This window comes from Micrasema longulum, unplaced genomic scaffold (assembly GCF_059751315.1).
Source record: "Micrasema longulum isolate JH-2025_06_02 unplaced genomic scaffold, ASM5975131v1 h1tg002918l, whole genome shotgun sequence".
Classification (NCBI taxonomy): domain Eukaryota; kingdom Metazoa; phylum Arthropoda; class Insecta; order Trichoptera; family Brachycentridae; genus Micrasema; species Micrasema longulum.
The window spans coordinates 11,379-30,671 of NW_028280036.1; the positions used below are offsets into that span (position 1 = coordinate 11,379).

Genomic DNA, 19,293 nt, shown 5'->3' on the forward strand with positions numbered 1-19,293 from the left:
GAAAACTCTCAAAAGGTTTTATCCAATTATATTGAAGATAAAGTGATGCAAGAGGATACAAAAGAAGAAGTTCTTAATGCTCCCAGTAAACCAGTCAACATTGAACCATTTAGTTCACAAATAGATTTTGAAGATGAAAACATTGAGGAGCAATATGAACAAAATGAGTATTCAAGCACTGTAAAAGAGGAAAGTAACGAAATATATTATTATTGCACTGTTTGTAGTAGCAAATTTTTAGAGCAGATGGAATTGTATGATCACTGTTGTACCGAGCACCCCGTCATGAAAATGGAAGGGGCGCCTTGTGGATATTGTAATGAGAGGTTTGATAATTCACAATCTCTATTGATACATAAAACCAAACATCTAACCCCTTACATTTGTCCACGTTGCTGGAAAGGGTACACAGAGGAAGAAAGACTTACAACTCATATGACTTCTTGCAAAAAAAATATTAAACTGCAAGAAAAACCCCTAAAAATAAAAAAAGCAAGAACAAGAGTAATTTGCCATGTCTGTGGAAAATCAGTCCCTCATGATTATATGAATGATCATTTATTAGTACATGGGGAACGTAAAAGGAAGTGCGAGTTTTGCGACAAAAGCTTTAAGAATTATAGTCAACTTAAGTCACATATTATTTGGACACATATTAGAGAAAAAAAATTTAAATGCGACTTTTGCGAAAACATGTTTATGACTTCCAGCTCTAAAAGTACGCACGTTAGAAATGTACACATGAACGAAAGAAAATTTGCCTGCGAGCTGTGTGAAAAAAGATTCTTTGGTTCTAGTGGATTAAAGAAACACATGCTTTGTCACTCTGGTGTTAAAAATTTTGTTTGTGATTATTGTAATAAGGCATATCAAAGAAGGGATGGCTTAAATGTCCATCTTAAAACAAATCATGTTCATTAAATCAAATGAACAAGAAACATGCAATCATAAAAATTTATTGAAATTTCAACTAGTCGACAAAAATTTGGACATACTCAAAATATTATTGATAAAAATTTAAAATCGTAGCTAACAAATAATTAACTATACATTGATAGCCTTGTCCGAAGAAAAAGTTTTTTTTTTAAATAAAAATTCCGTATATTATTTAACCAGTCAAAAGAAGAAATATGGTGTTTTAAAAAATATGTGTTTCTTATTAACAACATTCTACTGATGGTTGAATTATATAATATTGTAGTTCATGCATATAAATTGTATTTTTTTTATTACTTGGAGCATTGATTGTTATATGGGAATTTCTTTGAACTAAATAAAATAAACACAAGTATACAGATCAAGCTTTATAATCAATAATAAGGAATAATAATACACATCAAATAAAATCAATAAAAATGTATTTCACTTAGGATGTAATTACAAAAATAGCGGTGCTGTCATCTACCGGCCATCATGCAGTGATGGATGACGTCATTCAAATGTTTAAAAACCAAATACCACAGGTTTTCTAGTGCATTTTTTTTGTATAAATGATTTCAACACTACAATTCTTACCAATCTGAAGATGCCCGTTAGACAGTAAAAGACCCAAGTGGTCAAATAAATAAGTGGAAGTGTACAGAGTATTTTTATTTATACCCCATATGACAATATAAGTTATTACCTAATTTGTGTATATGCTTTTTGTTTAAATAAATTTCATGATACAGGGAAAGTATGGGAAACAAGTGTAGGAAAAAGTTGAAGGGAGCAGTTTGTTTATGTTATGGTTTTCTAAAAGAGTGTTGCTGTCTTCTAGCGGCCGTCATGTAGTGCAGCTGTTGTTTAGCGCACTTGTATTATGGTAAAATGATGCATCTCTATAAAGCTCAAATATAGATAATTGCCCTTAAAATGTTTTATGGCATTTTTAAAATTATTTTTTTATTTATTTTTGCACATATAATATTGCATAAATTTTTTTGTACACTTTGCCCAGCTAACAATGGTACATACCCCACTCAAATCAGAACTTTCATACAGTTACACTAAGTTGCCAATTGGCTAGGAAGCCTTATAAAAAATGATCTAAAATATCATATTGTTATAGATCTCAGAGAGTTGGATATTGTGAGCTGTGTTACGGCAAAATGATGAATCCTTTTGCCTTCAGACGGGTGAGCGGTGGATGACGCCATTAAAACATCTGTACAAGCCAGATAACGTAGGTTTCCTAGAGAGTGACTGTGAGTTGAACATCGAGTAGCAGTGCCTTCATTTGCTGGATGTCGTAGCCATGCAAACAGCTGCGGAACGTTTTTATTCATGTTCCGGTGAACATTTTGTGTCTGAAAATAAGTGCAAACGGACTATCACAAATGATGAAATTTTGATTTATTTGGTAAGAAAATCGTGAAAAAACATGCTCTAAACTTTGAAATGCACACTCTTTAGCATGATTTTCAAACATCTCATTCTCCTCCAAACTATAGTTTTTGACTTCTGATGACTCCTCATCTTTCAAAGTAGCCTACTAATAGTGCTGAGTTTGTATAGATTGTCCATTTTCTGCCGCATTATGTATTAGTTTATAATAATAATTTTATAAAATTAATGCCACTGGATACTAGCACCGTTTTCCTTAAGTTGACCTTTCCGGTCATTGTTAAGACAGTCGTCTTGTTGAGCCCACGGCATATCATGGCCACTAGATAAAAGCACTGCTTTATTAGGAAACTGTAGCTTTAGGAGTTCTGTGAAAAGTTATACATTTAGCTGAATATTTTGAGGTAAGTGACTCCTTGTTTAAAGAGCAAAAGAGATTGAAACATGGGTATCCTAAAATAAGTGTGGAGAGTAAGAAGGGACAGAGAAAAAGTAGTTATCATTAGAAATTCACAAAAGAATATGTAAATACGATAACAAGATGCTAAAAAAAATAATGAGAAACATTGATTAAATATAATGTTACGATCCTAAAATTTGACTAAGAAAAAAATGTGTTAATAATTATTTTTTCGGCTCAATAAGGTCAAAAATATTGTTGATTTCAATAAGTAAATACCTGACGCTGCTTGTTTTAAGTTCCATACAGCTTAGCTTTAGAACAGGTATTTTTGTATCTAGTGAAGCTACTATGATTATTTTCTTGCAATTCAAATTTCAAAAAATATTTTATCTTTTATTTTGTATTGCATGTATTTACTTTTATTTTTTGCCAATAAACGCCGTATTTCGGCACTGAACCTGAATGCACTAGTCTTTTTTCACAAAGTATCACTCAATTGATTACTTTTATTTGCTATGAGTCAGTAAAAGTTTATTTACACAATTATAGTTTTGATGTCAATATCAAGTGTTGTAAGTAAAGGAAATTAATTATGCGCATTAAAACCTTATGTTGTAAAATAAAATATGCAATTTTTCAGTTGAGTTTTATTTTAAAAAGTAATCATAAAATAATGAATTATTTTGAAGTATCATTGGAGAATCTGCTTTAACTAAAAGCTTTCCAAATTTAGAATGATTTTAATAAAATCGTGTTACCTATTTATTTTTTTTATTAACGATACAGCAAAATGCTTTTGAATATCCAAGTAGTTAATAATGTTCACAGAATTAACAATTTAGTGGTTCACTTGGCCAGTAATTTGGCCTGTATAAATCTTTATAACAATCAAAATTAAGTTGTAATTTTGTTTCAAGGCCAATAATGATTGCAGAATTCTTCCCGTACATTTGTTTCCTTTCCTCAAAAACGTCTGAGTCTATGGGTTTAGATGGGGGTAAAACCTTTTTTTCTTCATTCTTTTTATCTTTAGCTCGCTGTCTATCCAATTTATGTTGTTCACTAATTTTCAAAAAAGATAAAAATTCTTCACTCATCTCAACTTCATCATTCGAAGAACTTTCGATGCATTCATTTACAATACCAGAATTTAACGATTGTGGATTATGGCATAGGTTTTTAGTATTGTTGTGCAAATACAGATTATCAATTACACTATGAAGTACTTTGTTCTCATAACTTAAAGCTTCAGCTTTGGATTTCCAGTAAGCTATCTCGTGTTTATGTTGCCAATCTTGAATAGATGTACAGTACTGGGACCAGCTGTTAACTGATGGATTCAGAGAAGACCAGTTAAGTGCGGGATTGTAATTTTGAGTGCTGTTGTTTTGGATATCGTGATCACCTGTATTGTGTCTTTGTTTCTTTTTTTTTCGCAACAAGCGTTTTCGACGCTGTTTTAATTTTCTTTCAAATCTCGGTTTAATCGATTTCGAATTCATGTTTTTTCTCTTCAGAATTGTTTATAACCAAACAAAAATATATTCGTTTGGTAAATGGACTTGGTTCTGTGAGACTATGTGTTTACCAGCTTTTTATTTTACATTTCCATTATAAGTTACAGTTTTCACGTTTTCATCAAGAATTGTTCACTCAATTCCCATTTTATATGTTATTAATTACCTACACAGAAATCCTGACGTTCAACTGACAGTTTACGCTAGTCCATAGTCTATGGTTTCTGGATAATATCATAATTACCGATGAAAGTAGTCGACTACATTCAATGGGTAAATGTAGTCGACTGAAAGCCCGAATGCAGTAATGTAGTCGAATGAATTCACTCAGAATATTGGGTAGCCTCCTCCCAAGCCAAGGGTAAACATCTTTTCCAACTGAAACTAAATGTAACAGAAAAACCTTGGTTTTCCAAAGTGATTCTGAACAAGCTTGAGACATCCTCCATATGCAGAATGCGCATTGGGCACTGCTGCAATGGTTCTCACCTGTTCAGAATCCATGTCCGGGACTCTGCCATTTGCGAATGTCAGCTAGATGAGGAAGATTTAAACCATATTTTTTTTGGATGCCCCATAAATGATTGTTATCCTGCTTTCCTATCCGACCTCTCTGATATTAATATCCCATTCCCTATTCATATTCTAACTCTCCTGTCCCCACCCAATTAACGTGTATTTAAAATCCTGTGTAAATATCTAGTTGTAAATGGTGTAAAGCTGTAAAATGTTTTATTATTATATGCATATATTATATTAAATACTAACATACTAACTTGTACATATTATATTACTAACACATGTGTATATATGTAAAAAAAAAACAAAAATACTCGACAGTGGCCAGAACACCCATTGAGATGTGAAAAGGCCATGAAAAAACGAAGAAGAAGAAGAGAATGAATTCACTCGACTACAAATAGACCAATAGGCGTGCGTTAAATTCATTCGACTACAAATAGACCAATGGGCGAGTTTCACGCCGACTATCGAACTAATTAGTAATTTCCAAACTAATGAATTCACTCGACTACTAACAGACCAATAGGCGTGCATTAAATTCATTCGACTGCATTTGCAGTGGCCGAGCTTTACGCCGACTACTTTCGTCGCCAACTAATTCGTTATTACTATTACGTAATGGGCGCTGGGATCTGGCAGACGTGATAATTGAAATAAAATGCTTTTGTTTTTTGTAGTTATGTCAGCACAGATAAAATAAAAAAGTTTATTAATATAATTAATATATAAAGTGCATCATTTTACAATAACAATAAAATAAAGTGACGTTTGTTTATAGGTCTGCTGCTAGCCTATTTGTGTACTTAAAAAAAAAAAAAATTATATCAAATCCATCCGATCTGAAATATCAACACAATAACAGCTGATTGTAGTTTTACATGCGTGACCTAAACAATAAATATGAAACAAAAATATATTTATTTTCATCCTTTCTTTGGCAGAAAAATATAAGGTTATGTCAAGTAATGATAACCGCAAACTATAATTATACCCATGTAAATATTCTAAATACCATAAAGTAAGGATCATGGTTTACATTATTATTATAGCCATAGTTAAAAAAAAACAAACTGACGTACCTAATGTTTGGATAATTTATATAGCGCCATTTTTGTGAAAATCACCTCTTATGTAGGTTTATAATTTGTTGCTCTACGGGTGGTATTTTTTAATTTTCAAACCATGTCTCCATTTTCCCATTTGTTTGTTTGAAAATCAGTATTAATTTGTTTTAAAAAAAACATATTTTTTTAAATTACTTTTTTATTAGGGTTACATACACTAAACATACGACTTTTTTTATATTCACGTCCCGGCTTTCTAGAAATAAAATCCGCATTAGAACGTGACTTCTGTTTTTCATATAATATTATTAGTTTAAGTAAAATAAAAATTCGAAACATTACAAAGTATTCTAAAATGTAACCAACTCTAAGTTTTCATACAATTTATGTATCGTTTTTCACTTGTATTCATATTGTTATTCCTTTATATTTGAGTTGTTTCTGATTTTAATTTGTAAATCTATGTCACTTGTTTTTGGCCGATGTTATCACATTTTGGTAGAAGGCTCTTTTTCTTATAAAGGAAAAAAAAAATACCTAACATTCCCAAATCATGGATATTTCTCCCGAAAAACGGAGTTTGTCTTTGAATAAATTTCTGTGTCTATTGTCTATGGTATACCGGAAATAAATGATTCATTCGAATGATTAATTCGATTATTTCTTTCATTCGATTACTAATCATTCTATTAGTAAATTTAGTCGATTATTTTCATCTCCAATCATAATATGGATGCGCAAGAAGTACAAGAAACTAAGATACACCATAACAATAATAATTATTCGATCATCAGCGCTCGTTCAAATAAAATACAAAATTGAATAGAGAACTTTCTTGTACCTACGTCGAAGGTATTTTTTGAAAAAAGTGTAGGTACAAATCTATCGTGTGACCACTTTTAACTGCTTAACCCTTATCTACAAGCACCACGGCACTGAGTGCCTCTTTATTAAAAATTTGAAATAGCCCGGTAAATGCAATTCAAATCATCAGTAGGGCCGGGCCATATGTATTCGTAGTTTATTATTCGCCCTACAGATTGCAAGTGGACGTCTGCCATCGAGTGTCAAAGGTCCCGATTGCGGTACTCTATAGCAGAGATTATACACATATATAGTACAGAGTATACTCTGTTATATACAGTTTACCCTGAAGATGGCTCCTGCAATGCTAGCCAAAACGTCGGAATGCACCCAACTTACACGGGATCACCCAAAAAAAAAAAAAACATTTTCCGACAAGTGACGGTGAAAACCTACGTGCCTAGTATAACATTCATTATTAAATTATACCTAGATAAGAAAACTTGTGTAGCTTTCGGTGTTCATATGTTAATTATTTTTTAAGTTAATTTTACGTAATGCACTTAAATGTTTTATGTGTAACAATTCCTTTGGATTTTTTTAATATGACATTGTTTAAAGAAATAATTACCTTGACACCTACCATTATTTTATTAACAGCTTTTATTTTACAAAGTAAACAATATTTGAGTACCTAAGTACCATAGATTTATTTATTTCCTTTTTTGGGCTCATTTGGAGCCACTAGCACTATTTTTTTTAAAATTTATCATAAACATTTTGTCACATTTATCTTTATTCTGGAGTTCATTTGGCGCCATAAACATTTCCGATTTGTTTTGTGAATTTAGAAAGTATTCGTACTTTGCTGTTTTATTTAATTTTGAATTGATCATACATTTTTTATTTATATCTTTCGTACTCAAATACGGTAATTTGACATATCAAATGTATTTTCGTAGTTTCTTATTTAGTTCTCTCAATCATACTATTCAATTGGGATCTCATTAGGAAAAACACCAGCGAAAATGGCTTAACCATTCCCTTACTGCGCCAAAAACGTTTGAGCGTTACTGTGCTGTGTAGTCAATACACATGCAAAAAATGAGAGATTTTAAATCTGAAAAAATTGAATATTCAATCATTTATAATTGAAGTCAAAAACGATAACACTTTTAATCGAATTGCCAAAAAATATGAAAAAAAAAAACAATGGCTGACGTTCACAGCTTTAACAAAGAGACCACCCCTAACAAAGTCTCGTAAGCAACAGGTCAACTAGCGTACTGGAAGTAGTGGTACAGGTTACTTTGCTACTGGCCTGCATGACGGGTGAATTTGAATTTGCGAAAATATCTATAGCACCGAGAGTGTGTAAATAATGTTTGAGACAATTGTATACTTGGCACTCTTATTATACGACATATGACACATTGGTAAACTTTTGAATGAATTAGTGATTCATGTCCGATTTGTTACAAAATGTTTTTTTGTGCCCAATAATTATTTATTATTTAATGATAAATCATTTCAATTGATACGTAAATGTATAACTGAGGAATACCAAAAATCTTTATCCAATAATAGAAATATTAAGGTTATTAGATGCAATGTATGTAAAGCTACACACCACCGGGAAGGAAAAGTTAAAGCAAGTTGCAGTATGAAGTGCCGCGCCCATCTACTAACGTAACTCCTAATAACGAGTGTAGCCAAGGGTTAATACTTAATATAGACAAAAAGTAAGAAAAAGAATATAATTTTCTGGACTTAATGTTAAAACTTCTAAATTGATACGTCGATATGTAATCACTAAAGTACTTATAAATTGTTTCAGTACGGTAATACGGCGTTTGTTAGCAAAAAAAGTACTTTAAATATACTTGCAATACAGAAAAAATGTAACTTTCAAATAAGTGGTTAGAGAAAATAGTAAACAAAAACAATTTGACACGTAAACATGCAAAGAAATATTTTTTCATAACAGCTTGTTAGATACAAAAGTACCTCTTGGGTAGTAGCTACAGAAACCGGTTTGCAAATATTACATCTTGTGAAATATTTTCAATATCAAATATTTTTTTTGTAAGAAAAAACCCCCTCATCCATAAATTGAATCGAAATTTCATAGGATAAAAGTATATCAAACATTAATTTAAAGTGTGATTATTTTAATCTGAGTCTGAAAAAATGACACCAAAAGAAAATATGCCAGAAAAAAAACGATAAACCCTTTTAAAAAAAAATCTTTCCATATTGTGTCCATCTCTTGTAATACCTTCATACAAATCTTTATTGGCTCCTTAGGCGGTAAAATCAAGTACTGCATTTGGACATACTTAAAACAATTTCGAACAATCGATTTAAAAAAAGATCAATTGGACTTTTATAATATTATGCGATTATCATAATCGATTATTTATTACCAGTTTATGCCACCATCATTTACTATGTTGTCTTCACAAATGTTATTAAAATCTATAGAATCTATTCATGCTACATCATCTGAGTATCGTATCATACTCGTTTTGTCTCTGGTAAGTACATCTGTCACTGTCACAAGTCAAGAATATATTTATTAATTAATAATTTACACAGGAGTATTCGAGTTTTATAAAGGAAAATCGGTTTTTTGGTACGAAAATTTGTAAAAATGTTAAAAAATTTTAAACATTTTATCAGTAACCTGTAATCGAATATGTTTCCAAAAATGTATAAAATATGAATGTTCAATTGTTTATACAGAAAATATTGTTTATACAGAACCTTTATAGGCACGATAACTTTGTTAATATCCCATTGTAATACAGACTCAGCTTATTTGACAGACCATCAGATAACTCAATGTTTACTTTAAATTTAAAGTTATTAATTCGTTATAACCAATAAGAACCAATCCAGAATATTAGGTATAAAGTATCATATTTTCTCTTGAGACTTTAATTTTACCATTGATTATAATTATATCACATCTTTCAGACATCAAAATATGCATTTTAAAAGAACATGTCGCTGTTGTTTGAATACAAATGCAGAACTCAAAAGTATTGACTTCACAATCGAAATTGATGGAAAGAAAGAGACAATATCTGAAATTTTCCTAAATTGCCTAAATATTGAGGTTAGTAGACATATTTCATTGAAATTTAGAACATTAAAATAAAAAATATTAAAAGACTTGAAATATTACAACCTTACGAGTTTTCATTGGCCTCAAATTACTCTCTGCAAACCTATGCAACAATCTTCTTCTAGCAATTTATTCCAACCAGAAAAAGTAAATATATTTAAGGGAGAGATGCAGTAGAAATGTCTGATAGTGGATGGGAGATGATACTACATTCTGAGTTTTTAAAAATAAAATTTTGTTTACTAACATTAAATATCGGTATTTTTCTCAGCATTGAAATAAATTATCTTTTGTTTATGATTACATAAAATATTTGCACCCACATTTAAAAAAATTTAATAAATGTGCTTAAGTACAGGTACTCTGTCAATCAAGAAATAAGAACTAAACCGAAGAATTTGATTGATACTTTGTATCAAAGTTATTGACTTGGGAGAAAATCTAAAAAAAAAAATCAATATAATCATTTCTCTTTTTGAACGTTTCCCAAACACTCGATAAATTTAGTATGTTATATTTTACTATAGCATTTTAAAAAAAGAACAAAACCTATTTTAAATTTTTATTCCCCATCAATCTCTTTACTCCTCAATCCTCGAGATAAATTAACAGATATACGTTTTTTTTTCAGATGTCTACAGATAACATGCCACAGAGTGTATGCATGTATTGTATAACAACACTCCAAATATCATATTCATTTAAAAAGATAATTGAAAATTCTCAAAAGGTTTTAACACAATATATAGAAAATAATGTGCCTAGTTGTGATGATACAAATGAGGAAAGTCTTTGTGCTTCAAATGAAATATTTGACAGTAAAACTTATTTTCCTCCAACAGATTTTGAAGAAGATACCAATGAACAGCAATATGATCAAAACAAACCCGTAAATGCTGCGATAAAAGAAGAAAATCAGGTGCGATCCGGGAAACCGGATGTATATTATTTTTGTACAGTTTGCAGCAACAAGTTTTTAGAACAAACAGAACTTTACGATCACTGCTGTTCACAACATCCCCAAACAAAAAAAAATGGCAAGCCTTGTTGCTATTGTAACGAGAGGTTTGATGATTTACAATCTCTTATAGTTCATAGAACAAAACATTTGACGCCACATGTTTGTACGCGCTGCTGGAAAGGATTCACCGAAGAAGATTTACTGTCAGCACATACAAATATCTGCGAAACGATTATTAAACTACCAGAAAAAACATTCAAATCAGAAAAACCAAGAACAAAGCCTATCCAAAAGCAAGTAATTTGTCATTTCTGTGGAAAATCCTACCCCAGTGGGTATATTAAAGTTCATTTATTACTGCACAGCGATGGCCAAATTCAGTGCAAGTATTGTGGGAAGACTTTCAAACAGCGATGCAATCTAAATTCACATATTATATGGAACCATAAGAGAGAAAGAAAGTATAAATGTGATTTTTGCGAATTTCTTTTCATGACCGCTAGTGCAAGAAGTACACACGTCAGAAAAATACACAATAAAGAAAAAAGATTTCCCTGCGAGTTGTGCGGAAAACCATTTTTTGGTCCCGCGGGTCTAAGAAAACACATGCTCAGTCATACTGGTGTTAAGAATTTTACCTGTAATCATTGTGATAAGGCCTATCAAAGTAGAAATGGATTAAATGTCCATCTCAAGTCAAATCACATTCAAAAGTAGGTTACTGTACCGAAAAGTAAATGCTTTGGTATACATGAAATCTAAGTGATAATTGATGAGATTGAAATCAGATAAGCATTAAGAATGCATAGACAGAATCAGATTTATTGTGATGAGCAAAAGTGAAATCTCCCAGCTTAATTTTTTTTCCAGATATATCATCTTGCTGAGTGGACAAGGAAAATGGGAAATAAAAAAATAAAAAATCAATGCTTTTGAAATAAAGGTTCTACGGTTTATGTTTAGAATCCCCCGAATTGTATATATCTGTTTGAGATGTATTCAGTTTTTTTAAACATTCCACATTTAATGGGTTTCAACCGGGAAAAGTGGTTAGCAGGACTGGAGAAAGAAGGAGGAAAACAATCAACACATTGGACTAATCAAATAAAGATTACGAAAAATTCTTCAGTAGCATCGGAAATCTACTATTGTGGGAAAGCCAGAAGAGCTGAGTCAGTTAGTGTTGGACTTGATTCTCATCAAGCGATTACTCTAGAAGACAATTAATGTAAAACATTAAAAATGTTTATAAAGTAATGTTTAAAAAAATATAGAATTTAACACAGGATTTTTACTCTATAAATACTCCTTTGTGTTTATGATGAACTACGATCAAGAAGAGGAAATAGGAGAGTGTATGAATTTTTCAAATTGTATTAACTTTATTATAAAGCAGCATGGCCAAAAATTTAATAGAGCACGGCCTTATTTTTTTTGTTAGTAATCAACAAGTTCCTTTGGTCAGTCATTACCTATCATAACTCTACTAATGTGGATTATCTATTAGCACTAGACGCTATGTTTTAAGTATGTCCAAATGTTTGTAGACATGCTGGATTTACACCCAAGGGAGTTAAGATCTAAATTTGTTGAAACAGAAAGGAAAAACATTTTTGAGAAGGGAATATAAAATTCTAGGCATCTATAAGGCTCATGACCTGTCATTAGCTGGTTTAAGTGGTCACTTTACACACTGTAACATTCACCATTCTGCCCATGTTTAAGCATCCACATTTCCTCAGCTCTTCCACCAGGACTTAGACTTCTATATTACCTTCTCAAAAATGTTTTCCCGGTGTTGCAACAAATGTTGCAACCTGTCTACAAACATTTGGACTTTCTCAAAACATTGTTGATCAAACTAACTGGTATAAGAAGTATAAAAATTGAAAATTGCTTAGTATGCGGGTGAAATAATTCATTTAGATGAATCTCACCCACATCAATAAAGGTGTCAGGTCTTTAACACCACAAAAGTCAATGAATGGAAGAGTTGAGGAAATGTGGATGTTTAAACATAAGCAGAATTGTGAATGTTATACAGTGCGTAAAGAGAGCACTTAAACCAGCCAATAACAGGTCATAAGACATGTAAATGCTTATGTTTATATATTCCCTTCTCAAAATTATTTTCATTCTCTGTTACAACAAATTTACATTAAAAAAATTTATTATGATCTTAGCCAAAAACATTTAAAATTGGTTAGTGAATAACCATTAAAATAAAGAATAAACAGGTAGTTAATAGAGAAGAAAATAATCTAATGGAATTTACTAACTGAATGATTAGTAATTTAATGAATTAAATAATTAAATGAATCATTCAGTTTTGGTATTCCATAGATAATAGAGATCGGCGTTTCCGGTTATTGTGGCTTATGGTCACACAAAACCACGGTGAGGGGTGCCCACAGAATTCCCAAAAAGGTAGCTTCTTTCATTCCTTAGTTCGTTTATTCATTCAAATAAATTACTGCATTTGGGCTTTCATTCAAATGATTTTAATAATATAATGCATTTGATTATTTTCATTCGAATGAATCGTCTCTTGTAGTAAGCCCCATTACAGAAAGTAGTTTAAACACAAAATAAGTAATAATCGCGTCCTTATAACTTATAATTTAAAATAAGTATTGGGAGGTTATTATGAAATAAAGACGGAAATATTATAAAAATTATGTGTATTGAAATTTTATTTGTATAAAAGTTACAAATATAACACTTATGCATAGTTAAAAAATCAATAATAGGTATGTATGTAATGTTTTTTATATTTTAAAATGTTCAATGCAAATGAAAATATTTTTGAATATAAATATTATAAATAATTTATTAAATCAGCAGAATTCCGTGAAGAAATAATCCGACATTAAAAATACGTGTTTTAGAATTTGTTTCAAGCTTAATAGAATTATAACCAATATGTTTTGTTCGGTTACTTATATACTATGAAAAACAAAAGTGACTATCTCCAGCCACCGTCGTTTTTGAGTTTTTTTTATTAATGTGACGGATTTTGTTGTTTTACATAATCATAATAAAAATCTTTACTTACCATACCTGTCTCCTTTATTTATGCTAAGAAAACAGTTTAAAGGCAATAGAAACTAGAAACTCACGGCTATATTGAGTGCTAAAAGACAAAAAGGCGATTTACTCGGCTTCACTTACAATGGAGATAGCCACATTTGTTTTTTAGCATCACATATTATGGTGTGCAAATATGACCTGCAGAAAAATATGCAATCATTCTAGTTTCTGACTCGAATAGCTTAAAAATCTTACACATTTCAAAGTTTAAAATAAGCAAACAAAATTGGAAACGAGTTAATTCATCAATACATTTTGGAGCAGGCACTTGGGTCAAAATATTATGTTGCATTTCCCTTATACAGATTTTTTTATCTGGCACACAAACATACAATTTATTGGCATTTTTAAGATCTTCTAAGCACTGAAATATTGTTATTAAAAGGTATATTCAGCATGTTTATCTTTTCAGTTGTTTTACCTGGATTTTGTTCCACATTGAGGAGCTGGTCGACAGAAGTAGACCTGTCCATATAACTAGTTGAAAAATAGAATATTTTATGCTTTTCTTGTTGACAATTTGGATCCTCAAAGCATTTTGAATAAAAGTTTACTTTCTTACTAGCCCAGGCAAATAAGACCTAAAAGAGGTGATTGAGAACAAAAGCCCGGAGTTTTCAAACTTTGCACGGTTGTTTGTTGGTCTCTACTGCATAATATACTAAAAGTTCCCGAAGGGAGGGGGGGTGCGCTAAGGGTGGGGGTTGGTTGAAAGGTAACTTTTTATGGTTATCTACAAATACCTACGAAACTATTATTCACAGCGAAAAATATTTTACCAACAAATTAAAGATAATAAAAATTTGTACAAAAATAGTTAAGTCTTTTTAAAAAGTATTACCATTTTTGAAGATACGAGGCTGATAAAAAAAAATCTAAATTATTTGAGAATTTTCGTCTGAGTATACAGCAAACGGCTTGGTGAGCAATACTTTTCACAAAATAGTTTCTTTCATCCTCGGATATCCTCGCTCTGTTTTATTCTAAACATTTACCTCCCTCCACTTCTTTTAAAAAGTTTTGTAATCATTTCGGTGAATTGATCATGTCCAATCAATTTAATCCCAGTCAATGAAGAATTCCACTTCCCTCTTTTCTCAATCCGCAGAAGTGCATATTATGTACTTCTGGATTACCTTCTGTCAGCACGAAGATGCTAAGGCTACCAGATTACAAAGAGCTCCTTCAGGCAGCTTTCCATTCTCGTTCGGCAACAAGCAATTTTTCCGTGTATGTGGGCGCACTGCCAAAGAGACTTATGTCGGAGCGGTGTGCGGCATGTGGTGGGCAAGCTGTCTTTCCCCCCTTCACCACTGCCGTTTGCAGTTTGCAGTTTGCTCCATTCGCTTCATATTGCCATGGTCCCTCAGTCGCCTTTAAGCGTTACCTTCGTCCGTTTGTGCATCGGGAGATTTTACTAGGGGTGTATTGATATTTGCTTTTTCAGACTGTTTTAGCCCAAAATATTCTTAAAAGTTTTAAAGCGTTGAATGAACTCAGGGCTGAATTCAAAGAAATATTGAGTAACATAAAATATAAGATGTTGACCTGAAATATGAATTAAGAGAGTGGCCAATTAGCTTTACTACCAAAAAAAATGAATAATGAGCTGAGCTCTTTGAAAAACAATGGACCCACTACCACCCTTGGGATGCAATACTTTCCCAAGTGATTGGGATTCCCAACTTTGCTGTGTTCAGCAAATTATTGCTCATTTTCATGCCAGTGTGACAAGTGCGCGCATTTATATCTGCAATATTGTGGGAAGCTGAACGAATGCAAAGAAAAAGCAGTAAAACATCAGTCAACATTAATTCTGAAAAAACCATGGGGGTGACAGTTCAACAAGAATAATTTCTTACAAACGAGAATAACAAAATAAAGTTCATCCGTATGCTGTGTCAGAAAATGGCAACCGTAGGCATTAAAACAGAAATAGCCGATGGAGATGCTGACACCAGCATTGTGGTATGTGGTATTAACGAATGATTAAATAACACTAATGCTACAGTTATAGGACAAGATATTGATTTGCTTGTCTTGCTGATTGCTTTAGCTTCACAACAAAAATTTTTTTTTTGTCAAACCAGGGAGAGGGAAAGTTGACAGAAAAATATACAGATCCTTGGAATTACAAAAACTTGAAAATATCTCGCAAATTATTATTTTTATACATGCTTTTAGTGAATGCGACACCACCTCATCCTTTACTTCGAAAAGGTAAAGACTGTCACAGACTGTTAAACTTTTTTCGAAAAATAAACGTATTAGAGTTATTGCCGATGTATTTTACAACGCCAGGGGAGGTGTCGCTTGCCGGTGAGCAAATGTTTTTGGCACTTTATACGGCTCGTGAAGATGAATTGATCAGCCATAGATACTCCGCATTATTGAAATCTGTTAACAAGGTGAAATCTGATCATCCATCACTGCCATCTACGAAAGGCTCTGTCCAGCAGCACGTTCTTGGAGTATTTTTGCAAGTGCAGCAGTGGTTGAAAAACTAATTGGCACCTGAAAAGTGGGGGTGGATACAAGGTAACGATGGAACACTGGAGCCCCCATCAACGAGGGACTGTGCAGCACCTGACTTTATGTTGAACACCATTTTTTGTGTATGTGCATATAGTTGTGGATGTCGAAAGGCCAGAATAAAATGCACTTTAGTCTCCGGCAGCTGTCAGGGAACTTGTACAAACGGAATTCTGCCAGAGACGAGGATCTCGATGAGAATTTTTCACCATCAGACGTTTTGAAATTAAAATCATAAAATTTTTAAGAAAAGGTGAGATTATTTTAAGATTATTTTTATATTTATATTAATCTACTATATTTTATTTTTCTTAAATTTTTTGTATTTTGTTTGCCTTGTGTCTCCAAAAATATTGCTCCTATAAAAAAATACATGAGAATCTTTTTTATAGATAATTTTAATTACTTTCATTTATTAAAATATTATTTTCTGCTAAAACTCGTAGTTTCGGAGATATTTGTAAAAAAAACATGAAAATCAACCTTTAAACCCCCCCGGCCCTTAGCAGACCTCCACCCTCGGGGACTTTTAGTAGATCATGCAGTAGATACCAACAAACAATCATGCCAAGTTTCAAAACTCCGGGCTTTTTTCCCCTAGAAAAGTCTAATTTGCCTGGGCTATATATGAAATTTACGTCAAATATAATACATTAGTGGCAAAATCGAAAATATTAAATACATATATACACAGGCGACAAGCATGGTTTTCTGTTTAAAATTTAGGTGTAATAAGTTGAATCTTGCGAGAAACAATGACACTGTTAGTTACTGAAACTTATTGATGAATCAAACACCGCTTAATATGTATTTTAATGCAAGGTTCATATGAAATGTTCTCGTTTGTCATAAGACCTCTTTACTCACAAACTCGGTACATATCGTTGGTATTCTGTGAAAGCAGACTGGATCGAGATGCCAGTGTTGAGATAATTAACATTAGAGTAATTATTAGATATTTTATAAATAATATGTCATGAAAAACACATACCATCGTAATACATTAGACTTTAGGAAGTTAATGTCATTTCTATTAGCGGATCTTGAATCTGTTATATAGATATAATGACAGAAATTCTGATAATATTAAAATACAGGCCATCATAACATATATTTCTATAGGTCGGACACTACAAAGTGAAAAGAAACACATTTCTAACACCAACCCCTTTAAGTTAACTGAATTCTTTTATGTATTTTCACAGAATAAGTATGATATTGTAACATTTGAAAATTGATGAAAAAAGTGAACAAGCTTACAAGCAATTTAATTCAGATGAATCTTTTCAGAATTTGATAAAAACTCCATGGTCAATATATTTCTTACAATGTATCAATTAAAATAAACCCACAAGTTTGATTAATACCATATACAGAAATTATTATTTTATAGATTTAGAGTGAGTTTTTGAGAGTGAAAAGTTAGAATTCCAAGTCTCGAGGGTTAGCAAAGTATAGAAAAAGATTTAATAGGACGAGATTGCTCTCGATCACTCTTATGCAATGCAATCTATAAAATTGTAATTTTGTAAATCTATGGTGCTGCATAATTATTACACATTTAAACAATAACATTTTATAATACACTTTATACGATAAATTATACAAATAGATTCGGCCAATATAAAAACAAAACATAATTACAATATTATATGACTATAATATTATAAACTAGCTGCCAACTAATTATTTTTACAACTATATATTAACTTTTTATTGCTTATTTGAATTAAAATTAACTTTGAAAAAAACTTTGTCGGAACTAAATAACTAGACAAATTCTTATAATCTATGGTACGTAAAATTATGTTTAGAACAGTAATAATTTGATTCAAAATCTTGCATGTTTTTAGTTACGGATTCTATAGAGTAAAACTATCAGAAGTAAAGGAAAAATATATTTTTTTAAAAAAGATTACGTTGGTACTACTTTCTATTTTCACGGTATTAAAAATGCACTTCTTTTGGGATTTCCAACAGGCATATTTTGTAAAATAATGACAGAAATGTTACAATGGTTCTTGGCACAAAGTTATAAGGCATCTCTTGAATAGACTACGGCACCATTTATATCGAGGGCAAAATTTATAAATAGGCTTGTAATGTCACTACTTAGCTTAATTTATTTAACTATTGCAGGGCATAGCAGTCTTGAGAGTTGAGAACAGAGCCGAACCTACGACAGGTTCTATTGGCACAAAGAACCAGACACTCGCTTACAAGGCAGGTGAGAATAACGTACTCGTATTCATTTACAAATATGTATATTCCTATCCCCTTTCAGTGAGCGATGGGGCGCTAGATTCGGCGCTGGTTGAGAAAATAAGTATATTTACCTAACACCTTGGCAATAAATGATGGAATGCAGAATAATAAATGCTGTGTTAAGATTTGAGTAATTTCGACATTAAAAGTGACAAAATAATCATCCTAGCACTAGCCCACAGAATAATGTTTACAATAAGTAATTTTATCATTATGTGCATGTGTTTTCAGCTATGATAGTCAGAGAGCGGACGCGATATTAAAGAGATAAAAACTACTCTTTCAACCCTCTCAAGTTGTTTAGATTGGAATAGGAGATGACTTTATCATTAAATCTTACAACTTGGGCAGAACTGGAATTGGACCTCGCAGAGGCGTTATTCAACCGTGCCAGAAGTTTAGTGGATCAAGTTCATCGGGTGATGACTACCTACCCTCATAAGTCGAATAGTGAATTTAAACAAGGAATTAAAGAGGACGAAGGTAGCCTCGTCTCTATCTTTGCATACAAACCTCGCTTCCTCTATATTCATACATCTTTTACACATGATGATTATTCCGACTTTTGACATGTCCACTTTAAAGGATTTGTTTAATTTGATCATGCCATGAATTTCTCGTTTTATACATCCATCAACATTCGCAGCGTAAATCCTTTTAGTCGTTCTTTTACTGTTTGC

General features: G+C 31.8%; 1 protein-coding gene and 2 long non-coding RNA genes across 3 annotated transcripts; 1 reads left to right on the forward strand and 2 right to left on the reverse strand.

Annotated features, from left to right (window-relative positions):
• Positions 1 to 1,341: 1,341 nt before the first annotated feature.
• Positions 1,342 to 3,245, reverse strand: LOC148271350 (uncharacterized). Its single transcript, XR_015825119.1, has 2 exons — positions 3,005 to 3,245; positions 1,342 to 2,288 (listed from the first exon to the last, which is right to left on the reverse strand). It is a non-coding gene; the product is annotated as an uncharacterized LOC148271350 (long non-coding RNA).
• A 115-nt stretch (positions 3,246 to 3,360) lies between these two features.
• On the reverse strand, positions 3,361 to 4,456 carry LOC148271351 (uncharacterized). Its single transcript, XM_088241495.1, has one exon. It carries the CDS (start codon positions 4,228 to 4,230, stop codon positions 3,559 to 3,561), a length of 672 nt encoding a protein of 223 aa, XP_088097621.1. The 5' UTR covers positions 4,231 to 4,456; the 3' UTR covers positions 3,361 to 3,558.
• Positions 4,457 to 9,615: 5,159 nt separating this feature from the next.
• On the forward strand, positions 9,616 to 10,744 carry LOC148271352 (uncharacterized). The gene is made up of 3 exons (XR_015825118.1): positions 9,616 to 9,756; positions 10,397 to 10,495; positions 10,608 to 10,744. It is a non-coding gene; the product is annotated as an uncharacterized LOC148271352 (long non-coding RNA).
• The last annotated feature ends 8,549 nt before the right edge of the window (positions 10,745 to 19,293 follow it).